Raw genomic sequence first — 27,301 nt, forward strand, 5'->3', positions numbered from 1 at the left:
GTGAACCGTGTGTCAGTAATTAAGGCCCAGCCGAGGTCCAACAGACAGAAAGTGCATTTCACTGAATTGATTTTCCACCGGACAGAAAATTTGACTTAAAATAGGATTTATACCCGCTGGTTTATGTGTCACATTGATCTTAAAAGTGTGTTTAAATGCAGGTATTTAACAAAAATGAAAAAGTTATGGTTTTAAATTTCATACATTGCAGCAAAAACAGAAAAAATTTAAAAGGTAAAAAGAAAGAAAAGAAAGAAAAAAAAGCTGCCAGCAGCGTTCAACGGACTGAGCTTTCTGGCCTGTCGACGTTCTGTTCAAAATCAGTCAGAAAATTGAAAAATCGACATACAATAGTATGTTGTTTTTTCATGGGCTAAAAGAAAAAGCTCAAACTCACCAAAATGACCGTCCTATAAGAGTTATGCATGAAACATTGGTAGTAGAATGCAAATCTCAAGAAAAAATCGAAACGTTATAGTAAGTCATTTATTCAGGGGCAATAATTAAAAAAAAAAACAGCACTTACACGTGCTGTGTAAACAAACTCTTTGTCCTAAATGTTGTTGCCTCTAAACTATTAAGAATCCGTCTCATTCGCAGCCATTGCCCTTTAAAAATGAAACTGAGTGCAGAGAAAATTTCCGCTGTCATCAGTGAATATGAACAGCGTCAAACTCGGCTCAGACAGCTCTGGCATCATTGACTCACTCTGTCAGCCACCTGCTGTAAAGTCAGTGACAGCAGCGAAGGCAAACAGTAACTGTACTAAGGACTGTGTTCCAAATATCTTTAAACACACACACACACACACACACACACACACACACACACACACACACACACACTTTAAAAAGCATCCCCATTAAGTCAAATGATGTAGGTTTGTTGCGGGGAGGGACCTGGAGCCATTTGATTGATTTTCAGTGGTGTTGACTTTTAAATGTTTTCCGAAGAGTGCTTGCACACGCGCACTCTACACACCACACACACATACACAGAGAAGGCGGCGTCCCTGGCTTGCAGTAAGATGCAATGCTAATGTAGCGGAGGTGTGGCGGGACGGGACAACGCAGCTCCCTGCCAGATGGCGCAGAGATTACGGGGACAGCAGGCCAGCATGTGTGATGTTGCAGCGCGACCGGCGTGGAAGCGTGCTAACATCTCTCACCAGATCAACTCCACGTGGGACGGCGAGTAATATTCAACACATCCACCGGCCGTGTTGATACAAGTGCCTTACTGAAATAACATTGGCTGTGTGTCTGTGTGTGTGTGTGTGTGTGTGTGTGGGTGTGTGTGCCTGTGTTTGCCAGGTGAGCCGATGGCTGAGCTTGTTTGCCTGCGTGTATCACTCCAAGGTCCCAGGTAGGCTCTTCTGTTTGTGGGGCCATTAAATGGCACTTTTGCATTTATTTATTTATTTATTCATATTTTTTTTTTCACGCCGCGCTTTTTTTTATCGAACAAAAACAGCAGCAGGCAGCAGCTCTGCCAGCTGCGGCCCAGGGCGGGAGGGGAAGTGGGACTTTCCGATTGCACGGCATAAGGAGCTTTCATGAAGCTGTTGGGTCACTCACCTTTAAATATTTTAAAATAACTGTTCAGGACCTTCATTATTCCCAGTGCCGTCGAGGATCTTTGAGGGATTGCAAAATGCTCGGAATGTTTTACAAACTGATGTTTTTTGCCATTAAACTTAAGCTTTGTGAGATCTTTACTAAATGCTAGTAGGCTAGCATATTGACGACACCAGTAGGGTTGCCACCCGTCCCATTTTCCCAGAATTGTTCTCTTATTTTCACCACCTGTCCCGGGAAAAATAAAATCTCTCCCGGGACACAATTTGTCCCGTTTTTTAGGGAAAATGAGAAAACCTCATTTGATTTCCGTCTGTGGTCTAGATAGGGTCGCCAGCCCTCCCGTAAAATACACCATTGTCACATATTTGGCAACTAAAAAACCTGTCCCGCAATGAACTGATACGGGACGCACTTCACTTTGTCACTTTGTTGTTGTTGTCCCCTCCCCTTCATTGACAGACTTGAGAGATCCCCCCCGAGATGTCCCGGATTTGAAAACTCTAGACACCAGCATGGCTAAATCTCACAGGTATCACTGTTAGCACGACATGAGGTGTCAATCCTCTTCCTCAAAGATGTGACAACAGCAAACAATGTAGTCAAAACTACAGTCGTGACCCCAGACTGTGCAGTCGGCCTTTGCAGTGATCAGGGTGTCCTGTCAGAATCCACACGCTGCTGTTCAGCCTCTCGAAGCCGAAGACGTCCATGCGGCTATAGAGGGGAAAGAACGTCCCTCGTTGATTATAGTGATTTTGGAACGTTGAAGTCTGCCTGCCTGTCACGGTAAATGAATATCTGTAGTTATCTTAGTAGACATCCTCTTTTAAATTGGCGCTTTTCAAACACCACTTGAGCAAGTTTGTCAAGTTTTACAACCAGATGGAATGCGCCGAGGTTCTGTTTGATTTGTTTCCGTTCACCATCTGGGACGGAGCTTATGGAAAATGTTTGGAAAGGACCAGTCTGTTCAAAAACTTGATGTACCTTCGCTCACGCCATTGGAAGACCACTAGTTGCTCATACATACTGAGTAAGAGCAACTAGTTGTGAAGCCAAGTGGTCAAATCTCGTGACTTCCAATCAGTGCAAAGATCGCCGCTGCATGTGCATCACAACCCGAGACCCACAGAGTCGCGGTTCACTGCAGTGTTTGACCTGTCAAGCCAGTTAGCAAATCAGCGAAAACATTTTTTTCCACTGAGAGAAAAGTCTTTGGTGCTGTTTCATCTCCTTGTCAGGTGGAACTAAAGCTCCAGCAGCGTCAACACTGATCCCTTTAGCAGCATCTTGGCGAACACTGTATTTCTATGTCTTTAAATTGTGTCTTGTTCCTTTTTTGTTTTGTTTTGTTCGATTTTTTTTTCCGGAGGGGACCAGATTCCCACAGGCCCTTCCTGCTTGTTTCACAACTGAAAAACCACAAATTGGAACTGACCCATACTTAAACTGTCTAAATGCAGTCTAAATGCTCTAGACTGGAGCTCGGCAACATGGATGTACCAGGATTTCATTTCTTTTTCTAACAATTGCTCGGCTCATTTCTTTCCCAAGACCTCTTGTCAGTCCGTTGCATCTTCCCGCTGTTTTTTTAGAAGGATTAACCCTCCTGCAACCTAATTCCAGCTAACCGCTCGCTCTCTATTTTATTTTTCCCTCCCTCAGTTCTTATCGCACTCAACTAGTTCCCTCCACTCTCTGCACTCTGATGTTTGCTAATTTAGTCACACCCTTATCTGCCCTAATGTCTGCATGTGTAAACCTTTATGACAAAAGCCACGATTGGTTGATGCCATCACAAAGCGCTGGTGCACAGTGATGTATTTTTCTGGTCGAGAGAGCCGGCCGACTTTGCCTGCACATAAGTATATTTTGATTATTATATTCCAGTCAGAATCTGAGCACACACCAAAGATGTTTTTTAAAATGAACTCCTACCTGTTCGGAACCTGACAAAATCTAATTTGAATGATAACGCCGTGCAAATCCAAAGTGGTTTATAGTTGAAAAGTTACTATCAATATTATTTGGATTTGGAGTTTGATTGGATTTGGAGGCACTTTTATCGCTTTTTTGGTGAGAGAAAAAAATCAACTTCTACACTGACTTCAGCAGCAGATCTTTACACACTTCAGTTCAAAAAAAGGGGGGGGGGGGCGAGTGGGGACTCTGAAAATGGGTTTTTTACATTGGCCAGGTGGTCGATTACACTCCTGGAGCTCTAAGTAGGTCAGACAAAAGGTATAGCCGGGTCCAAAGAGGGATCATCTCTCTGCTGCTCCGCAGAGCTGAAAAGAGTTTCCTCTGTGTGTGTGTGTGTGTGTGTGTGTGTGTGTGTGTGTGTGTGTGTGTGTGTGTGTGTGTGTGTGTGTGTGTGTGTGTGAACTGACTGCACTTCTCCTTCCTTTCCCCTCTTCTTTTTTTGACAAAGCCACTGCCACAGCAAATCAGTCCATCTCGTGGAGAGAACAGCGGCTGCCACTGTGCATGAACCTTGGGCAATCAGGTGTAACCCAGATGGCGCTCTGAAATAGATGCTGTAAGGAAGAAAAAAAAGGAAAAAGTCGCTGATAGAGTCCCTCCTCACGCTGTGTGATGAGTCACGCACGCACGGCCGGGCCGGCGGGTCACGCCACGTTGCACGGTGGATAAAAATGACATGCTCCGCCATTACGGCTAAACTGAGCGGGGGGGTTTGGAGGGGCTGGAATGCACAAGTGAGCCAATAGATAGCTGAAGATATTTTCTCGCTCTCGATTTGGACAGGCTGTCTGTCTGGCAGCTCTTATTGCTCTCGTGAAGAGCAAAGATGCACTGAGGAGCCGTGAGATGCAGGTCCTTCACAAAGGCCGTTTCTGCCCACTGAGTGGATATAAAGTTGGGCGGAGTCATCGTGACGTCACCCATTGGTTGGCGAACACACATGCCGCCTTGAGTTTCTGCTTTGTTTTTGAAATCTCAACATTCCATATTTGGATGTGTGGGCGGTACCAAAGGTGAGCAGTGATTGGAGCGTGACTGCAGCGTGTGACCAAGACACTCTTGGCTACTAAACTGTAGCCACACCCACAATTTAATAGCCATTTTAAGTTGAAATGAGACCATGTTGGGCAAAAACGGACATTGTAGTGTATTTTCTTTTTTTCTTTACATACAGTCCGTGATTCTATACGCCTGCCACAGCTGTACAACCACGACATGAGCTTGGCCTTCATCTTTTCGTCGGTCAACAATGCAGCTGCATTGTCAATGCAGCTCCGCAGAAACCTTGGTGCGGTTCTTTCCTCCAAGCACACCTCCCCTCCACCTTCATCCCCTTGAGAGTTTCCTTGAACTCTCAGTACATCTGCGGCACAAGTGGCCGAGATGCAGGACGAGGGGATGCAGCCAAGGTTTCATCTCTTTGCTCCCTTTTTGCTTCAGTATTTCTGAGTGCATATATTGCAAATGAAATGCTCACTCGTATGTCAATGGAGGTTGTGGTGGTTATTTTTCTGCCCTTGTAAATATTCTTGAGTTTCACCCCGTTGAAGTCGTAGTTTTTGTGGCTAAGGATGACAACATGAAGAAGAAGAAGAAGAAGAAGAAGAAGAAGAAGAAGAAGAAGAAGAAGAAGAAGAAGAAGAAGAAGAAGATGTCTCCAGACTGTGTGGTGTTATCCATGTGTTGGTAAGACTCAGTTGTCTAAATTTGGTGTTAAACCATGTTTAACACCAAAATATCTCGTGTAACTTTTAAACAGGAGCTTCATGCACAGTGTCTCTTGCAAGTTTTTTTTTTATTATTATTTTTACGTACTTTTGATTCTAGCAAGAACTGAAATGAAAGTGTTGTTGTTTAGGTGGATAAAACTTGGCCAATAGAGTGGTGGGAACGTCGCTATTTCAAGACAAACTTGGCTGCCCAGTGCTGGATAACACCCTTGGATTACACAGCGGGAGCACGGACATGTTGTGTTTTTTTATTTTGTTGCTTTTGTTTGTGAACTCCCAGGCCCCTGTTGTACAAACTCCAGGAGAGTTCTGTTACGTGAAAAATGTCAGTGAGGACTGGAAAGGGTGAAACTTCAATTTTGGTTGTACTGTTGCCTTAATTTATTTGATTAGAAAACCAATCATTGCTTGTTCAAAATGACAAAGACTTTGCTGCTGCATCTGCTTCTTCCTCTGTCTGGTTGCAACTAATTGTAATTGGCAAAGTAAAAGGCTGAAAGTGATAGATCGGCTTTGGCGTCATAAAAAGGCGGGTGTAGAGGGGCTTTTCTGCTCACATTTGGATTGATTCTAGAAATGACTGAGCATCTCATCATCATAATTGTCATCCCTGTCGAAGGGAGATTATGCTGAGCCTGTGCGAGGTGCACACCGAGGCCCTTCGGGGCTTTTTGGGTAGCGCAGCCGTCATCACCTCCGCAGATTTAAGCTTCTCAGAGCAGAGACTCCGGCTCCTCCTGCTCCTGTGAGTCAGTGTCGCCTTCGCACTTTCTGATCTTTGTGCCGGCGCTCACACGTCTTCTTGGTTGACGTTGGTTGGTTTCACTCTGCGCTCCACCGGCTTGTGGAATCCCCTCAAGTCGCTGCAGATGGGATTCTGTTTTTTCTTCTCAATCCTGGTAAATTCTGCCACCTGCACCGTCTGAGCTGACACGTTTGCCAAGTGTGTTCCAACAGGGAGTCACCAGCCAGTCAGGGCTGGGATGGTGCTGTGCCTTTAGTCCATGCAAAGACAATGAGAAACATGCTTCACAATAAATCAGTTTGTAATATTTATTATTTTATCCATCCATCCATCCATCCATCCTCTATACCCGCTTTCTCCTGCTCTGAACTCATGGTTGAGGTGGTTCCCAGCTGTCATAGAGCAAAGCCAGGGTACACCCTGGACATGTCTAACCTTTAATCTTCAGAGTCTTTGTCGAAACCCACTGGTATGACCCTTTGTGATGTCACAAAGAGTATTGATAACCACTCCCTGACTAGTGGAAACTGCCGCAGTCATGTCTTGGCTCCTTGGTTTTACCTCCTTCCAAACATGCGGGAGCTCCAACCAAGCTTCAGTTTTAAAGGGACGCTGTAAACAGGGGGCTAATGTGCTGTTTTCTGGAGAATAAATTTTTCTGGATAATCATCTCGCGAAGCTGGAGTACCAGATGAAAAATATACAGGGTTTAATATGGCACAGTTAAAATAAGATTGCTTTTTAAAATGGGTAGTTTTGCCATAATTGTTTGTTTTGACCTTTCGAGGTCCTGTTATGCCTTTCTCATAAAAATATTCAGAAACGTATTACAATTCAAAGAAAAGAATACTGTTCCTTTATTTGTTTTTGCCTGACGAAGCTTTGAATAGATTTTATTCCCCAAACAAACTGCGGAAACAATTTATTTTCCTCAGGTTGAAGTGATTCAACATGTTTCCCAAGCTACATATTTTTTCTGGTGAGTCTTGCAGGCAGAATAAGTTAGCAGGTGGTCACATTTACGGCGGGGGCTTTTACCATAAATCCTTCTTTCCTTCCTGCCAAGCATCTCCGGAGGACTTGTTGACAAACATTAAAGTGAACGGCGTGGGTCTGTTTTCTGGCGGAAACTCAATTTCTGCCCTGCGGGGCTGCAAATGGGGAGCAGTATCAAGGCTCGTGCTGTTTGCATAATGATGGCCGGCGCTCGGGCGGCATGCTTAACCCTGATTCTGGGGCGTTGAGGGGCACCAGGAGGACTAAATCGACACCACTGAAAGAATTGTAGGAGACGTAAAGCTCCGTCAGCTGAAGGCCAAGACCTCACTGCTCCATGCTTGACTCCTAAAAGCAGACCTACTTGCTGCTGCAGTATGTGCAAAAGACATTAGAGGAACACTTTGAAAAAACATCAGATCTAAATGAGGGAAAAAATAATCTTGGATATTTTTCCTGATGTTGAGTCCATTCTCCACGGCATCTCCAGACCCTTTCACATCTATCTGGTGCGCTCAGGTTGAACCTGCTCACATGGTCCATGTCAGATGCCAATTCCGATCCTGCTGAGGGTTTTATGACCTTCTACGGCGCTGTCCAGCTCTCCTGGAGGAACTTCCTGTCTCCATGCTCTTGAGACTGTGCTGGGCGACTCAGCAGACCTTCTTGCAACAGCACGCGTTGCCATACCATCCTGGAGGAGTTGGACTGCTTGTGCAACCTCTGTAGTGTCCAACCAACGTACTATGCTATCTACAGAGTTGTTGATCAAAGCCAAATGTAAAACTGCACGAGTAAAAAGTCCGCCTGGGAAAAAAAAAACCAAAAGGGATGAGGGGTGGATGGGGAGATGCTCCTCGAGTTCACCTTTGGTTTATTTCATTAATAACAAAGGAGCTGAAACTGATTAACAACCCCCGATGCTACTTGTACTGACCAGATCAATATCCCAGAAGCTTGACTGATTGGTTGCTATTCTCTGATTACAATGTATTCCCTTTTTTTTCTTATAAGTGTGTATGGGGATATTTTAACCATTTGCTACACACTTATCAGAGGAATAGCCTCAAATTGATCTTAGAGCGCACTGCAGCACAGGCGCAGCAGTGAATGGCCGCACATCGGCCCACACATAGATAATTATGTGAGATGTTAGAGTGACCTTGCGTTATCGTCAATGGGTTTGCTTGTGTTTGGGGATATCAGCGAGGCCACATGGTCGGCGCTGCCTGGAAAATGGAAAAGAGGGAGCAGATGCCGGGGGACCTCGTCCCGCTAATATGCTCTCAGATATCACGCGGTAAATCAATCAATTCGCATCTGTGTGTAAATTATAGCCTTCAAAATTCAAATTCGCATCCGAGCATCGATGTTCAACCGTCCAAGGGGGGAATTGTAAAATAACGCGAGGTTTAAGCGCAAGCTTATGCATCATCTCGGGGGGTTTTCTCAGGCAGTGAATAAAAACCGTATTGTCTCTCGTGCCTTGACAGCGGTATGACTAATTCACACTCCCATCAGCATTCAGCTCAGGAGATGATGATTTACGGAGAGATGTACAAGTCACGGCGGTCAGATGCAGGAACAAAGATTAACCCCGCGTGCTAACGAGGGCTAACACGTTCCCATAACATCAACATTGCCTTGGCTGTCGTTTATCCTCAATAAATCCGCCCATATCAGCCGCCTGACAGCAATGCCTGCTAGATAAAGCTTGACTGCCGTGGAAATTGCCATAGCAACAAGTGGCAACGATGTAACATGTGGCAGGAGTTATTAAGGGCCTCTTTTCTTCTAGTAACGCCCGACTGTGGAGCAATTTTAGATTTGATTTACTAGTTTGTTTTTGCCTGACTTTCAAAGTAACTTTGAGTCCAGATTTGCCAGCTAGAAAAAACCCTGATTGTTTTGGCAGAAGCAAATGTTCCCACCAGTCTTGGATATAAAACAGCTCACGCTGCTAACTTTTACCCTGTGCCTCAACCTTGCAAACTGCATCCCCGTTGCTTTTTGACACTATTTGATAGTTGTCTTGCTGCTATTTGTTCACAATTTAACCAACAAACCAACAAAAATCTGAAGGAAACAGTTTGGAACATGACAAGGAAACAAAAGTTTGAGGATCCACTTTCACTGTTTTAGTATATTTTTACTTAAATATCTGTATGCATTTTTTGATAATCATGAACCATGTAATTAAAGAGGCTAAAAGTGTTTTGAGGGAGGCTATAAACATGGGGCTAAGTATCTGACCTTCTCAGGGTCTGTGCTGCAGCTTCTCACTGCAGTTATTCACTGAGCTGAAGCTGAAGCTGAAGCACCGTGATGTCATTCAGCCATCACCTGTGTGACAGGTATTAAAAATACAACTTAAATGTGACATCCGTTCCAATGAAAAGGCGCAACATTGTGGCCAGACTCTTACTTTTGCTCTGTCATGCGAGCGGGGGGAGGGAACTCTGCGGGAATGTGAAATGGATGATTAGCGGCTGAGTAGCGTTTAGAGGTGAAACTGCCCATCGTGACCCACGCCGCAGCGTATCTATTTAGGCGCCTGTCCGTGTCAGCGGCTAAGACGCCCTTGTCACGTTAAGTAGCGGGTGTTAGGACGCTTAACATTCCCGCCCACTCCCGCCGCAGACGTCGCGCTTTTAATGACGCTGTCGGCGTCTCGGGGGCCGATATGATGAAAGTCACCCGCGGAAGGACGGCGGAGGAAGGGAAAAGGTCCCGAAAGAGCCGCCAAGCAGGAGCTCGCTACGTTAGCGACACCGCCACCGCTCTTCACAGCCGCTTGACCACACACATTTAGGCCGGTGTGTTGTTTTTCTCCACTTGTGCCTGCGTGTCCAACATTAGTTTTGCGTTCTTTCAACTGCGCTCAGTGGAATTGTTTCATCGCATGACTGGAGGGACGAGGAAACATCCGGGGGGACGTAAAAAATCTGTTCATCCCAGATCTGACAGGACAAAATGTTGAAACAGGAGGGTACTTTCCCAGAAAATTGGTTTTGGGGTAAAATAAAGGGAGTTGAGGTCGGACTGCACGCGTGTGGTTTTCAGGACAAGGGCGAATCAGGTCAGAACTAATCTGCACGATGTGTTGGAACTAAGTCACATGAGAGGAAGCGCTTTTTACCCTGAATGTCATCGCAGGTGTGATGCAGTCAGGAGGCTCCAGGCCGCGTCACACTCGCTGAGTTTAGATTGGCAGTTTTTCAATTTATGGAAACTAAATTGAAGAGACCCAATGCACTAAAAGTTGGATGGAAACAAGTTTGCAGGATAAATTGATTGACTGACTAGTATTAAAGGCAGCGAACCATTAGCTGAGCGACTTTGTCAGCCAATTTATCGCAATCACGCAAGTAGCTACGTCACATCGTCCTATGACGTAACTACGCTTTAAGCGGCCTGGTTAATTCAAAATTGCTTGACGGAAACACGGCCCTTGCGGTTTCAGTCATAAGTGCTTTGCATTCCTTTCATACTACAGAAACTGAACTCTCATTCTATTATGGAGTATAACAGCACATCCTCAAGTGTGGCAATCACACCGGATGTTATTCTTTATGAGAGAATTTGCAGCGGCAGAATTCTTCCTTGTGGTGGTCCGCCGTGTCTCCCATCGATAAGACGGCATTGCGAACGCAGAGAGCTGCACATCTCGATGCCACACAAAGGGTCCCATTAGGTTAATTATGTGAGACCTTCATTACGTGCCGCAAAACACATCGAGTGCTCGACCGACGCACCGGTGGGATTTCCAGTGGATGATTAGAACACCTGTGAAGTCACAAGTACAAAAAGCCAAAAGTCCTAGTGATTATTATTCGTATTATTATTATTCGGGACTGAGCCTCAGCGAAGGCCTGCTCTCATTATTATTATTATTATTATTATTATTATTATTATTATTATTATTATTATTATTATTATTATTCCTCAAGGAAGGTCACTCATCCAATCACAATTGAGTTAAATGCTAACCTGGCATACCAGGCTGAGCAATTTTTGTTCTGTGGTTGCAGGTCTGTGCTCAACTCTCAATGTTTCCAAAGCTAAATAGTTTAGTTGGTACCAGATGGAAAAACAACCATCATCATTCTTTTACTCACCACGTTCCCCTGCACTACGGTAACAGCCGTGTCAGGGCAAAAGGCAGGGTTACACCATGCCACACAGACACAACATCCACACTCACATTCACATATCATCATGGTGAATTCATGGTTGTCAGGAGACCTCTTGCAATTTATTTATATGCCACTTTTCTCAGAGAGGATTTGCAAAGTGCTTTGCATTAAAGGAAGGCGACAGAAATTAGGAAACACATACACAGACACAAACATAAAAACACAAAGACAATTTTTCATTACTCCACACACACATAACTAAAAGCCTCAAAAGAATGTAGTGTGCAGAGATAGTGGGAATGTGTTCTGTGAAATCACTCTTTGTCTGGTATGAAAGTTGAAATGTATTTTGAAAGGTACGGCTTCTTTAATTTGTGTAAAATTCACAATTTTATTTTTTTGAACAGTTTGGTGATAGAAAAACGAATTATATTGAAAGTCTCACCAGCTTTTTAGTAGAGTGGAATTGAAGACACATAGATGTGTAATGTTTTTTTTTCTTTTCCTTTCATTCCTGTGACTGATTTTCTAAATAATCCAGTGCCACCCTGGTGGCTGCCAGGAATAAAAGCAAAGCTGGCACCCCCAGCAACCATTTGACATATTAGATGTGCTTTGCTTGCTTTAAGTCTGGTGAGCTTAATCTTCAATTTAAACCGAATGTGACTCCCTTCAGGCACCTGCCTTAGTTCTTCCTCCCTCCCAATTCCATCTTTGAAAAAAAAAAAAAAAAAAGCGCGAAAAAAAAGAAACAAATTTTCACTTTTTCTGGTTATTTTCACAGACAAATTCACGGGTGGGCTCAGAGAGTGTGTTGAAAGGTTTGGCAGGAGTTTGAGCCAGAGCGATGACAGGTTGAAAAGGAAGCTGGTAGCAAGGACACGCCTGTTAAGAGTCTGAATGTCTCTGCATTGATTCTGGCCTTTCTGCAGCAGGACACACAGTATATCGTCCCACAGACCACACGGACTAAACACGGTGTTGACGAATGCTTCTGCTGTCATGACTGACGATTCGACAAATATGATTAGCAACTTCCGCTGCCTCATTAAAAACACAGATTGCGAGCTGATTTGACAGAAGCCCTTTAAACTAGTGGAAGGTACCACATTACAGCCGCAATCAGCCGTGTTTACGCTCTCACTAACCTGGGAGAGGTTCCAGTGAGGTAGCAGTGTACTTTGTGACATCACAAAGGGCGGACTCACACAGCTGGATGCTGGACAATGTGAATTCATGTGAGAAAAACAGAAAAGAGTCACATTTTCGATAATATGGGACAGAAATGTATTTTCCAAAGGGAATACACATTTTAAGGAAAAGATTTCACGGAAAATAATTGCACATTTTTATTTGCGCACAGTGTAGATGATTTCACTTTTAAATTACTTTTGCAGGAAGGAAAAAAAATGCAAATCAAAGCCAAGCCAGATAGATGAGTGCAGAACTTTTTTTTTTTTTTTTTTTTTTTTTTTTTCAATTTCAATCACACTGCTAAATTACCGGTACACTCCCAGTCGGTTTGTAATGGCCTCTTGAAAGACTCACGCAAGGGATTCCATTCGTTTTGGCCGAAGCAATCAAAACAAAAGCCACCGGGTCGGCGAGAGACACAACCGGGTTCCGCTGATCGATCGCCGCTTCATTTCCGTCATCCCGAGGAGGAAGGTCACCTCTTCCTCTCCGCCCTCCCCCCTGCTGAATTACCCCCTGGCGGCGGGAGCGAGCCACTCAGCCAGGGCCTGACAGGAAATATCACCACATTTGCTAAGTGAAATCAGGTCCATTAGGCTCGACACATATCGGATTTGGTAACCGCAAGGGGGGGAAGAAGAGAGAGGAGGGAAAAAACACGGTGCCGTGAACCACGGCAACATTCATCTGTCTTGTGAATTCTTTACCCCGGCGGCGCGGTTCAGCTTCGGCGGAGTGGGAAATATAATTGATGGCGAAGGAAGCTGAGAAGGATTCAAGGTTGATGAGGAGCGCGGCGCCGGCGACACCAGGTGGATGGCGCTCTCCGCTGAGGGGGAGGGCGCACGTTAATGACGAACACGTCATCTCGCTGAGGCGCTAACGCTGATTTTGGCAGATCAAAGGCAGCGCCGGCGCACGCTGGAAGGAGCTATTTAACAGCCTGTTCACCGTGCGTATTCTTCTCCGCTAACGGGTAGCGACTCCGCAGCTCTCGACTTCACCTCAAAGTTATTTCACTTGTCGTGTCAAACGTGTCAGGCGCCGCTCACCACAGGGCTCGTGCACCGCGCTCACTATAATTAGACACTTAACCCGCTGGAGACTCTTGACAGCTTCCCGAATCGTTCTCCCCGTCACCCAATTAAAGGAGGCTGGTTAAAAGAAATGTGTGGTTTAAATCCAAAGGAAGACATTAAAGGGTGTCAGAAACGGAAGGAAAAAATCACTTTGCGATTAGCTATGTTAGCTGTGTTTTTGAAGCGTTCACCCGTGGAGCTTTTTGCTCTGGAAATTCGAGCACGCCAGACTGTTGTTTTGGGGTCTGGCTGGTGGACAGTGGAATGGTTTTGTAAGTTAAATGGTTTTGAAATAGAAAAATGATTTGATCCCCGCACTGGTGTGACATTATTTTCTTGCAGATTGTTCTTGACACATCACTTCACACCAACGTATCAGGTAGACACTGGGACCAGCCAGCAGGCGTGGCAGAAGAAAGAGGAGCGCACAATTCAATTCAATGCCCAGCTATTAATGTTGTCGTGTAACAAACAGCACTTTTTGGTCTGCTCTGGGTGGGACGAGGACACAAGACCCGTGCCAGCAACACGTCCGTTACATCGGGGCATGCATGCATTTGATACATTTTTACATCCCTGTGTAATGTTCAGAATTAACTCGACTCGACAGTCAGTTCACATTCATGACTGCCTGCCGTTGTCGTCGCCACTTCCGGTCATGTATTTTTAAAATGTGCCCACGGACGTGTGGAAACCAGGCTGGTTCAGCATCATTCTAACTATTGTTTGAGGTTACGTCCCACCAAGTTATGTACTTTCCTTGTGGGCTATAGGGACCGAGGCCACGTGGGCGGACAGCAGCTTTGAAGCGTCACTGCTGGAAGCCGTGCAGCGATCACACTCGCAGCTACATGAGAACCACCACCGCCTTGTGGGGTTTCTGTCGCTATCATCGATCTGACCACCTTTTTTTAGATCGGCCCAAGGCTGGAGCGTGGAGTGCGCGTACATGCCCGATTTGGTCCATCTGAGGTACATTTTGCGATTAAAACAGGACTCTCAACAAGGTAGGAATACATCAGGAATGTACCCAAGTTACGCATCATATTCTCAATAAGTCTGGGATGTATGCAGCACTAGAGGTAGAAGCATTTTGGTTCTTTTCCAGCAAAAACTATTGCATGCAAGGAAACAAACTTTTTTAAGGCGCTTCATGTGTTGTTTAAAAAGAGCAAAACACACCTTCGCCCCCAAAAATTGGGCCCATGGTAAGTTGGGAGGCAAATCCGCACTGGTGTCACACAATGCGGACTGGGCAGACAAAGGCATAATTGCACTTTGTTTGTGTCTCCAGTGGGACGTACACGCCAGCCCTTCCAGTCATTTTTCACAAAATCGGGTCGTGACTCGCGTCTGACTGACATCAGATGGGATGTGAAATTGCTTGTGGATCTCGGGTACACGTGCGCACCCGAGCGCCAACCCCTGCCAGCCGGATCTGATGTGGCTGCCAGCGGGACGACGGCTCCGCCAGTCGGCGTGCGCATATGCCGCACTCGAGCAGCAGCGACGGCGCTCAGCTGGGACGCGTCGCCTGCCAGATTTTACAGTCTGACTGCAGCTCTGTGAGCCGCCTGCTTAGCAAAGGTCCCGTATTGCACAAGAGCATTTCTGAGTCTCCAGCCTCTCACTTGAATTCCCCTTGAAGAGTCACATCATCCACTTCATGTTCAAATTGCTTGAAAGAGTGGCGACCAAGATTATTGAGGAGGTTATGTTAATTTGATCTTGTTTGAAGTGTTCGCTGATGAGCCAACGTGACCGACCAGCCAAATTTGTGTCGACCTCAAAAGACACATGGTTGTATTTTGCTTTTGCTGCATTTGTTAAATATGCACCAGACTATATTTGGCCAGGTTCTCGAGGAGTTCAGACTACTGCCCTTAAATGGAACAATGTCAACAACCAAAAAAAATTCAGCTTTTTTTTTTTTTTTTGCTTATACAAAGACATTTCAACCATTGTGTCAGGGAGGGACGAGGTGGGAGATTGAAATCACTTTATCAGTGTTCTTTGTTTAAGTGTTGCGGTATGCAACGTGAGCTCTATTCCATCGTTACTTTAAACAAGACTATAAAATGCCCTTTAGATATCCTTTCTTTTAAATCTAATACTATACTCTATCTTCTCTTTACTTATTACATTGTAATAGTGTATATTTGACACTCTGGATATCTACATTCTGAATATTGACTTTTTCCTTACTTTTCCCCAAAATGTTTTATTTAATCCTATGAATTAAATCAAATTCTCTTTAATAGTTTCTCCTACCTTTTGTTCTCTCTAATTATTATGCTTTCATTTTTGAATAATTCCATTCTTGTCTTTATACCCTCTGTTCTGCCATGTATTTCTTTTCTTTTTATATTTAGTGTTATTTTCTCCTTTACCAAGAGGCCTTTGTAGAATATCCTTCATTTTAGTCGATGCTTTCCCTATTTTGTCTGCACTCTCATTTCCTTTAATACCTGCAGGATGTACCCAACAACATTTTTACACCATTTCAAAATTTTTGTAAGTTCTGATAAATTTCAGAAGTCTCTGTCAGATGCAGGCTAAACGTGCGTTGACTTCTTTGCATCAAAGCTAGAATGTTCCCTATATGTCAGCCTTTGGTCTTGTTAACGTTCCCAGATATGACGAAAATCCGTCCTTTTACTACATGCTTGCATCAGCTTCTGTCCCTCATCTTTGTGTCCTCTCTTCATTAAACCCAGCGTAGGAGGAAGCAGTCTTTTTCTGGTAAGGTTGCATGTTTACTAGACAGAAAAATGCCATTATGTTGGCCAAGATTATGAGTATCTTGGATGGACAAGGCCAAATGGTAGGAAATACATACCTAAGCTTTTTTCCCATTATTGTGAGGCCTTTATAGCTTTTTCTATGACTGCAGGAAAAAACACTGGCTGCACAGCTTTTGTGGTGAATTGTGCACAGTGGAATACACAGCCAGATGTGTTCTGCTCATACACAGTATTTGTTTTTTTTAGGGCCAGATCCACAAAGAATGGAGTGCAATGGTAAATGATGGCGTTTCCTGCAATGACGCTGCGCCCGTAATTGCCGCCCGAAGTATACACAGGCAAAAAAACGCCCAGAAATACAGCAGTGCACTGCTCTTCAGAGAGGAGAGAGTCCGCTCTGACGCCAGAAACACAAGCTGGTTTTGTCAAACTACGTACAGAAGTCAATGCAAAGTCTTTGTGGATTAGGTGCTATTTCTGCTGAGGCATATTTGATTTGAAGAGGTTGTCATTTTGCACAGATCCGTCGATAGGACGCGTTTTTTCACCCCTATTTGGATTTTCTGACGCAAAACCGAGGCAATCGCTTTGTGGGGCCGGCTCATAGCATTTCAAGCACGTTAAGGAAAGACAGCAGTTGGTACAAGTGAGAAATTCATCCAGTATTTATTGTTCACTCATGTCATGTGTGTGTTGGGCGACAGTGGAAAGCAAGAAGGTTTGACCCCCTTGGTGTTGGTGGGGTCTTTCTGTGCGGACTTTGCAGTTTTTCCTGTGTCTGCGTGTGTTCTCTCTGTGTTCTGAGTTGTCTTTGTATGTGGCCCTGAGATATACTGGCCACTTGTCCAGGTTGTGACCCTGGACAAGCCCAAAGACAGCAGGGATATCCCACATTGACCTCGAGTGAAGCAGGAGTGGGTATAGGAAATTATTGAATGTGTGTGTGTGTGTGTGTGTGTGTGTGTTAAACGTGATGAATTAAAGTGTAATATTCGCTACGGCTCAATTTGGTCTGTTTATTTAATACCACTCTTTAAAAGTAACAGCTGAATTTTAGTAGAAGCAGGTGCCGGGGGGGGGGTGGCGTGTTGTCGACAGGCTGCTGTACAATCACGGCGAATAATGATTCATTCCCGGTGATTCAAACCATGCGGTGTATGAAACAGCACAATGACATCTGCTGCAGTCAAGGCTTTCTCTGAATCTTTAGCACCGTGACGCTTTGACGCTTCACCTTCCCGTCAGCCCGTTACAAAAACTCCTCTGGCCACGTATAACCCAATGCCACCTCCTCATAAAGGATGGCTTTGGGATTATGTAAGTTTTCTTATATAAGTTGTAATGAGTCAACGTGGGAATTTTTTATTTTTTTTATCACACGGAGTGCCTCCTGTTTTCCCAGAGTGGGCTGTCCTGACAGCACCCCTTGCCTCCATTTCCGTGTCTTTGTGGCTTACCGCTTGCTCCTTGGACCTCTTGGCTGCTGGCACAAGCGACTAACATTCTCAGTTCATGGCCTCAAACACACACGATAACGCCTATTAACTACTCTGAAGTCTTTGAAGAACAGTTTGTTGTAGTCGAGCTACTGCGTCGGTGAACTCTTGACCCCAAGTTTTAAGTGTATCAAAGGGAGCCAACATCCCTGAGTGCCGCAGAAGAAGAGTGCAGCACAGTTCTGTGTCAGATTCAGGTCCGACACTGATTGCTGTCGCCTTGGAAGCACAACATGGTAACAGAGTTGTTGTTTTTTTGTTTGTTTGTTTTTTTTAGCTAAAGTCAGCATTCATTTAGAGCATTTAGTTTGTTTCATGCTATTTGCTGTAATTTCTGAAGTTACTGTAGTTTGTCTTCTGTTGCATCTTGGTAACAATGGTAGGGCAAAAGGACTCTGCATGTGTTGTGAACCACCACAGCCTCACATACAGTTTTAAATCTGGCAATGATGATAATCGTGGATTGCCAATTTAAAGCTCACTTTCATCGCCTGTTTTTGCCCACTTGTTTCCAAATTGACCTATTTTACCTTCCTTGCACAATATTTTTCTTGTTGTTTTCTAACTGTAATGAGGCTACATTCTCAGCGCTGCCCTGTCAATGGAAAAAAGAATCCGATAAACCCATTCTGGATTCAGTCAGGATGGAGATTAGTCGCATTATGCAGGTGAGACAAACGCTGTAAGGATAATTTCACGCCGACCAAGGATACAATAATGGAACAGGGGACAGCAAGCAGAATAATGAGTGGAGATAAACAATCCTCATTGTTTGGGAAGGAATGTCTTCATAAATTTGTTGTTTGGCGCCGCGTTCTTCCGACTGAAGTGCGAGGCATAGTTCAGTCTCTGCAGGATTAGCTAATATTACAGTGCCAGTGGTGTGTCCCAAATTACACCACTGTACTGAGTGCTTAAGCATAGAAGTATACAAAGCGTGTTCCCACTGAAGACGGTGTGAAAATCTGGAATGCCACATTGGTGACGTAGCAGAAGGTGTTTAATGACACAAGAGTGCTAGCTCCGCTAGTTAGGTAGCATGCTCGTAGGCTACTGCGGCAGCTGCCAACCGTCCATTAACATACAGAATTGTCCCGTATTTGACAATGAAATGGTGGGTCCCGTTTTGAATCGATACAGGACGGGGTTTGTCCCATATTTCTGAGTTCAAACGTTCTACATTAAAAACCGTAATCTACGTTTTTAAATGTAGATTCAAATACGTAATCTATGTTTTTGAATCCCATTCAAAAACGCAATCTACGCAGTTGTCAACCCATTGACAACTGCTTAGCTTGCGTAGAGTAGGCTATGAATTGGGATTATTTTCAGCAGCAAACAAAAATGTCTGAGGCTCTTGATCAGTCTCGACTTTGAGCAATCCTGTTCAGAGTTTTACTGCAATGTTTTGAATGACAAACAGCTACTCAGTGCTACGAGAAGTGAGGAGAAACACACCTGGAAAAGGAAGTGACACAGTAAAAGAAAGAAAGAGAGAGAGAGAGAGAGAGCTGTTCGCCTTCAGTGCACCAAATAAGTATTTGGCAACCAGCGATTCTGCAAGGTGTCCCACTTAAAAAGATAAGAGAGGTCTATAATGTTCATCATGCAGTATGACGTCGCATAAGTGTGTTAGCATACTAGCTAACATTGCTAAGAATAAGTTGCTAGCTAGGAAGCAGGCAATATGGAAAACAGCACAGATGGACTAATCTTCAGCTCACTCAGTTGGTACAGTTTCTTGATTTGCTGTGATTCCCAAAGTGAGACGACTGGACTTTTTAAAGGGCTTTCTCGCACTGATCTAAATGCAGCATGCACAAGACAAAAAAAAAAAAGCTTCAGATGTTTGGCCCTCTGATCTCAAACATGCTCACCATAAGATGTGAAAACCACGGTGCATATAGATGGAGCATTGTGTCGGCGCGAGCGTAGCAGTCCATTTGATCTCATGCAGGGCTGCTGCGATTAGTCTGCAGGCACTTTAAACTTCTTGAAGAGTCAATCTGTGCCCCCTTTATATTGTCAGTCGAGCTGGTCTGAATATCTGGACCGACCTAAAAGCAAGTTTCATTTGAAATTCCTTTTTTTTTTTTTTTGTTAGTTCTTTCCCTGCAAGTTTTGACCAAAATCGGGCCTGACCACAGCATTGCTTTTGTAAACACGTTAGCCCGCCGCCTCTCACAGCATCGTCAGACTCCATCGATCTCTGTCACTTGTGGTCATGACCATTGTACAAAAGCTCCGCAGCGGCGTGGGAGAGAGAAGACCCTTTGAGGCTCTGGCAATTGAGGCAGGAAGGAAGAGAAGGACGCGTCCTGCAGTACGCAAACGCTCTTTACGCTAATGACGTTGGCCGCTTAAAGCCCGAGACTGTGGCAATAATCTTTCATCTTCTTAACGGAACTAAAACTTTGCCTCAAAGAGTTCCACAGTCAGATTGCCATTCACGTTATACAAGATCAAAACTTTAAACAAAAAAGGCAGGAAGGGAGAACAGATTTTACGCTGAAGAAGAACAGGTTCACCTTTCAGGTGCGACGCCCTTGGAGGTTCAATCGTCTGAAACGAATACAAAGAAAGAGCTTTACACAAAAGAGGTTGTAACAGAATATAATATAATAAAGTGCTTGGAAATGACCCGTGACCTCGTTGGTAGGAATTAAAAAATATAATCTCACTTTTGTCTTCGCTCAGATCTGGAGGTTTTTTGCTCCAATTTGCGTCAGAGGAGGGCGCCGCCGGCTCAGCAGGCCTTCACGGCGCCAACAGAGAGGCCAGTCGTGCAAACGTCTTCTGATGGCCTCGCTTGGCTGCAAGCGCGCCTTTTAGCTGCTGTCTGCATCCTTTACTCTTCATCATTAACAGTGAGCCAAAGCGCCAGAGTCTGAACAAAACGCAGGCATGAAGATGAATGGGGTGCGAATGTAAAGGCAGAACGCTCCAAGACGCTGGTGGCTCAAGTCAAGTCATTTGATTTTAAACCTCTTGGGTCATGGTGTAGCCTTGCTCATTGGTGCGAAAGGTGACTTGCCAAACCTTTAAACAAGGTAACATTAAGTCTGTGGTTTTTGGCTACTGCAGCTTTTGTAACAGTTCTCTGGAACTGTGTGTTGCACTATGAGTTCAGTTTGTGAAATGTGCTGTGTGAAAAGGCATGAGAAGTACTGGCATTAGTCAAGTAGTCAAGTCAAGAATTGTGTCAAGAATGTCTTTTTAAACCAAGCGCACATTTGTATCAAACATTGGAGCTTTTCCTGTTTCCAAGGGAACAATTTATTTTGGTTACAAGATCATTTTACGGAAAGAATTTTCTCCTGTCTTGCCTTCCATCAGTCGCAGCAGAAATTTGATCCCATCCCAGAACTCAGATATGGACCTTTAAGTTTGAGAACCCTCGATCAATTACAAGCCAATGAATCAGATTTGTTTGGCAACCTCGTTGCTTTCTGTTGGTTATTAGCCTGCGAACCAATTGTAAGCATCGTGGATTGGAGGTGTGCAGGATTAATCATCTCCATTTAACACCAGAGATGAAATCCATCTGCTTGGCAAAGTTTTGGGGATAAGTTAAAGTTTCTCTGCTCATTCATTGCACTTTGCGGGCAGTATCTCTGCAGAGCAGAATTAGAACACTCAGGGAATAATAGCTGTTCGTTTAACAGCAACACAAAACGTCACGCCGGCCTTTTGAGAATGTCATCGGGTGGAACATTTAATCAGGCTTTCAGTACGCTGCGAGTAGGCTTTCTGTCTCCTCGGGAACACAGGGGCCCCGGGAATATCTATTAGGCTGTTTATAGATTGCGGACTCGCGCTCTGAGTCACATCTCAATCTTTCTAGCTTCTGCTCGCTCCGCCTGCCGCCACTCTGGCTCGCCGGTGTGGGCAGAGAGGGCTGCAATATGCAGTGTCTTTGGGTTTAGCTTTTCTGGAGGGTGAAGAGCAATAACTTAGTCATTGGCGCGAGGAGGTTTGAAACTGGTGCAATTATAGCGAGTGTGAACACAAAGGTTTCTTGGCGTGGTGCTAAAGCAAATTTCTTTGTACTGGCAGTTGGGAGAGGAGGGAAAGGATGGATTTTCATCAGCGGCTGCAGCTTCATAAATGTGTTTATCCCAGTGACTGGAGAGAGGCTGTATAATCTCTCCGCGATGGGAGAGGTGCTCAGATGCCGGATGAAATATTTAGCAGCGGTGCCTACGGGCAGTAAAGTCATAGAGGTGTCGAAAAACAAAGCAATGGAGGAGTAAAAGAAAATGGGATATCGTTTGAGTTAAAGGTGCAGTGTGTTAAAATTTAGCATCATTACTTGGCAAAGACTTAATATACTGCCCACAAAGGTGTTAGTGTGTAATTACTGTAAAATAAAAGCACTTCCTTACTTTTCCTACCCTGAGAGCGGTTGTTTTATATATGCATATAACAAGGGTCCAGTCGCCATCTTGTGCCTGAGTAAGGCAGCCGGTATGTTTTTGGTTGGAAGTTTGCACCATTAACAAAAAAACAAAACACAGAACTGAATGCTAACATCAGATGGTTATTTACTGTCACTGAAATGCGGTGGAATCTTTTCATGCGTATCGGTCATAAATACTGAGCTTACTGAAATTTCTTTCGCCAAGTCATCTTTGGCCCAAGCCCATCACCCATGGTAACTGTTGCTATGCCAGGCAAGCTTTCACTTCCGCCTCATTCACACACCATGGCAACCTGCATTTTTGGTGAAAGATACTCTGAAGGAAATAATTGAATGATGCAAATTACGTATTAATAGCTATGAAATGTCAGAGAGAACAAGGAAGAATGCATTTCAGCGACAGACAAGTGGGAACAAAAACAACATTGAAATCGAAGGCTCAGCTTTCTTTTTGCAGACAAATTTTTAAAAAAAAGTTGATAGCCAACCAGCACTGGTGCTAGACAGCTGGTCAGTATATGCGCTCATTGACAACAACCGCAGACCTTTAATCCTATTCAAGGCCACGGGTGGCCTCAGCTTTATTCCTAAACAAAATATAGAATGAAACCTCCAACTCACCTAACCATTTTTTTTTTATGTCACGGGTAAAAGGCACAGGAGAGAAATGCCTAAATTGCTGCTGTTTATCAACTGCAACTCAGTGTCACAAAGTTTCAGCTGCATCCGATCTGATTTAAAGGAGGAGATTTGGTTTGGGAGTCTCTACGGGGCACAGAATCTCTTTTTCCCTGATCAATTGTGGACTCTGCTGTCACGGTTCAGCGCTGGTACGAGCCATGACAGACGCGTTCTGTCTCCCAGTTTAGAGCCGGCCAGCCCCGGAAAATAAGAGCACCGCCTGCTGGGGAAGCAGAAGAGCAGCAAGGCGGAAGGCAGCATTGCTGACAGTGCTGATATGGCTCACCGGGAGCTTCCTGGTGAGAAAGCCCCAGAGGTCGTACTTTGAGTCTGGCAACCGGAGGAATGGGGAGATGTTTAAAATGCCACGCTGTCGAGACAAATTTGTGTCCTCTGATAGGTTTTGCGAAGTATCTCGATTGGTGACACGTAACCTGTCGCGCCGTTGTCTCCGGCGGCCTCTAATTGGCTGCCTGAACATGGCCCGCTGGATGCCGTTGCCTCATTTTAGTATGTAAAAGACATCCGTCTCGTAGGCTTTGGAACACGTCTAGAAGTGTTCCCCGTGTCTCCGCCGCTCCAGGGAGCAAAGTTAAGGGCATCTTCTCTTTTAACGCTGGAAGGAGAAAATCCTTTGTGGAATAATCCTGGAACGCCCTTTGACCCCACATTTCTTCACAGGGTCGGCCATTAAAAGGCCTCAAGTGAACACATTTGGCTTTGAATCAAACAAGACCAGTTCATTTTACCCATCTTTGTTAGATGAGATCGCGTACAATTACGGAGGGATAAGTGACCCCACCATGACGTCACAGGATGTCTGTGCTATAGTTTGCTTGTTAGACCTCAAGGATTAGGTCAATCAAAAATGGATATGGTCAATTACAGCATTAACGCTATCTGGATGTCAGAAAGTGATGTCACAGCGCCCCCTGTGTTTTGCTGTGCAGTGCCTTGGTTACTGTTAATCATGCTAATACATGTGAGTCTCCTCTTACTGCTTGCCTTCAGAACCATCACAACAGCCAACACGTGACGCTGAAATTAAATGAACTGTATTCTGTGTATTGTACTTCATCACTCAGCATTGTCCATCTTAATAGTGGAGCTCAGTGCCCATTGGAGGTTGAATGTCGCTACACCGGGCTCGCATGTTGCCATTTTGTTTGACAATGTTTGAAGACTTTCCACCCAGGACTGGCGCCGGGTTTTAAAACCTTGGCTACAAAAGCGGCTTAAATCGCTTATTATCAAAAAGAAACTGACCCACCATGCAGGTAATCCCAGCGACGGAGAGGATCTTTGCAGAGAGTAGTGCAGTCCTAGAAGAAAGGCTGTGCATAAGTATGACGATAAAATTGAAGCGGTGGAGACATCTTAACTTCGAGACTTCCCTCTTATTGCATCCTCTGGCTTATTTTGAATTTTCTTACTGACAGGCTCTGGCAGATTTATGTGATGGACACATGTCCAGTATTTTTGTGAAAACAGGGGTTCTCAGCAGAGTTTCACCCATTCGTCTTTCTCATAAACACCCCCCGGCTGTAGGGCGGCTATTGAGAAACAGGGTTGTGAGGCTTTCTGGTGATGACGCCGTCCTCTCATCATCGGTTGACCACGAGCCCAGCACTGTCAGTGTGCTTGTTCCGTTGGTTGATGGTGCTTAACTTGTCTGAAATATCTTGTAAGTGTACAGGATTTTGTCACTGAAGAGCTGTAGCTGAAGCAAAAAATCGTAGCAGGGAAAAATGCTGCTGTTGCACAAACCAGCAAACTAGAGGACACAGATTGTATCTTTAATTCATGATAGCAAATCGGATTGAAAATGATATGAATAGTTGTTGTGTTTGATTGCTGGCTTTAGTCCAGGAGACTGAACCTTGCAGGCTGAGGATCTTCAGTAGTCTTTATTTTTCTTTCACAGAAAACTTTTTAACTGGTTTCTTTTTATTTACAGGTTCAGTTCTTTATTCATTAAATACAAAAACAGTCGGCCAAGTGTTGCTCACTGTTACTGGTCCAAGATCACTGGCGCCAAAGAGAATGCAGGTTTCTTGTGGGAAGTAAAGTGGAAAGAAAGCCAAAGATTATCATTAACCAACCTCTCTCCATGTGTGGTTCCTGTTTTCACAAATGTTTTCAGGCTGCCACTATCTTGCACCTCCAAAGAGATCAAATAGTCTCAATTCTTCTTCTTCTACCGCTTATCCGGGGTCAGGTCGCGGGGGCAGCAGCCTTAGCAGAGATGCCCAGACCTCCCCGGCCCCAGTCACCTCCTCCAGCTCATCCGGTAGGACCCCAAGGCGTTCCCAGGCTAGTCTCAATTCTTTTGCTCTTTTTACTATCAGGTTGCTACTGAGTTCTTACGATAGCCATTTTAAATAAGTTCCTTTATTTTTGTTTTTTGCAATCTTTCATTGGTATTTTTTTCTTGCTTCTTACATCTTTATTTCCAGAGTTTTGGAGTGTGCATTTTTTTTTATTAGTTTATTTGGTTATTAGTAACGTTTGTCAGTCTGAGTAAAAAAGATCAAACTTTTTCTATCCACACAAAAAATATCAGTGGGGCTGCTATTTTGTTTGTTTGTTTTTGTTTTGTTTTTTTATCCTAGGATGAAATATTCAATATTGAGATGTTACTGCTTTTTTTAAAAAAAAATACACATTTGTTGGAGTCATGGTTGAACATCAAACGCAAAAAAAAAAAAATCTTAAATTGCATATGTTGGGTTTTTTCTTCTTCGTTTTAGATTTAAATAGGAAATCAAGTCCATTTACAGCTTCTGTATCCCTGGTACGTCAATGTGCTGCGCGTTGACTCGGCGACACTTGTGTGTGCGCTTCATTTACTACACAAGACACACCGCCGCGAAACTTGAGTCACTCTATGGTGATCAAAAATGAGGAAAGGGGACATTTTACTGCGCAGTTTTAAAAACAAGTTGCCCGTATGATCCACCAGTTAGTTGTTTATCGCTTAGACACGATGCTTCTTTTTTTCATTTAAGGTTAATTTGCGTTCGTTTTCGCCCGCTCCGAAGAATCGGACCACACCGTACAGCATTAACGGGTGCGCCTCCGCCCAACTTACGGAAATGACGTCACCGCGCTCTAATTCAAAGTTCAGGAAACGAAGACGGCCGTTCGAACGCTGTTGTTGTGACAAGTGGGTTGCTGAGGAAATAAAGAAACCTTTTTTTTATTTCACGTTCTTGTGTAAGTAATAGCTTTTGATCTCATTTAAACTTCTGCTCTCTGTCGTGACGTCACATACATAGTACATATAACCTTTAACCAAGAGTGCGTAACAGTTTTAAGAATTTAAACTTGGCGCAGGCAGTTGACAGTGGTCGTGTTATTTCCTGTAGTCACTCTGCCGACTTTTTTTTTTTTTTTTTAAATGTCAAAACGTATGAGGATATTTAGGAGGAAATCTAAACAACTACTTATGTCTTTCATCGACCAAGCCATCGACTCGGTTAAATATGCTTTCGAAAAACAAAACTAAACAGGACTGCTGAATGTATTTCGTTTGTTTCGTTTTCCTTTACGGGGGTCCAGGTCACCACCTGAACACCATGACATCCAAGGGTGCAAAAGAGACCATCGTCAGCCGCCTGGGGTTCAAGTCGAGCGGCTCTGCCCCCAAGGCTGAGGCCGAGCTGGAGAGAGTCCGGAAGGAGAACGCACACCTGCGGAGGAAGATAGATGAACTGGCCAAACGACACATCAAACCACCCGACTCAGACAAGAGCAAGCTGCTGGAGGTGGGTGGAGGGTTTGCACGGAACGTGGATTACAGGAGGGCAGGGGACTTGGAGCTTTTCTGTGACATGTGGACTTTTAACAGTGCATTGTGTGCAGTGACAGAGGGGGAACTGTTTTTTAGCGACGTGCTTGTGTAAAAAACAACAAGAAATTTATTTATTTATTTATTTATTTATTTAGTTTGATTGATTGATTGATTGCTTGAATGGAAATGAGAGCGGCAAATAAATGTTATTTTTCAAAAATCTTCTTCTTCTTCTTCTTCTTCTTCTTCTTCTTCTTCTTCTTCTTCTTCGTGTGTCCATATATTTAGCATTAGTTGTGTTTCCCGACAGTGTCTCTTATTTTCCATCGAAGTTGAATATTGTTTTCCTGTCTTGATCGTTTCAGAGGATCCTTTCCCTAGAGACGCTGCGGGAGAGAAACAATCAGCAGCTGCTTGTTAAAGAGCAGGAGCTGCAGACAGTGAGACAGCAGCTGACAGCCAGAGGAGGAGAGGTTGGTGCACACAGCCTGCACATCTAGGCTGGGAGAGAACTCCACCGCTAACTAATTCCCGCTCTGAAAACGACCACTGTTCAATCTCACCGTACCGACATTGAATATGCGGCAGGTAGTCCAGCCTGTCAGTCTTTTATCTGGACCTTACCAGAGGAAGTGGGATAATATTGCTGACAGCTGAGTCACAGAAAGGTTGAGGATAGTTGTTGGAACAGGAGTTGTGCAAATTCATAAAATGGGAAAATATT

The 27,301-nt window shown here is 44.3% G+C and overlaps 1 protein-coding gene across 2 annotated transcripts in view; it reads left to right on the top strand.

Moving 5' to 3' along the window:
• cep55l (centrosomal protein 55 like) overlaps positions 1-27,301 on the top strand; it is a 44,974-nt gene that overhangs the window by 8,945 nt on the left and 8,728 nt on the right. Inside the window, exons 2-4 of one of the 2 annotated variants that reach the window (XM_076028140.1) lie at positions 25,980-26,000; positions 26,346-26,551; positions 26,943-27,050. In XM_076028140.1, coding sequence (XP_075884255.1) covers positions 26,363-26,551; positions 26,943-27,050 — 297 coding nt within the window. In that variant the 5' untranslated portion in view covers positions 25,980-26,000; positions 26,346-26,362. Of the gene's footprint in view, positions 1-25,870; positions 26,001-26,345; positions 26,552-26,942; positions 27,051-27,301 lie in introns of those variants that run through there. The other variant, XM_076028138.1, reaches the window with a different exon arrangement.

This window comes from Nelusetta ayraudi, unplaced genomic scaffold (assembly GCF_046127955.1).
Source record: "Nelusetta ayraudi isolate G7.1 ecotype Tasmania unplaced genomic scaffold, CSIRO-AGI_Nayr_v1 ptg000022l, whole genome shotgun sequence".
Taxonomy (NCBI): Eukaryota; Metazoa; Chordata; class Actinopteri; order Tetraodontiformes; family Monacanthidae; genus Nelusetta; species Nelusetta ayraudi.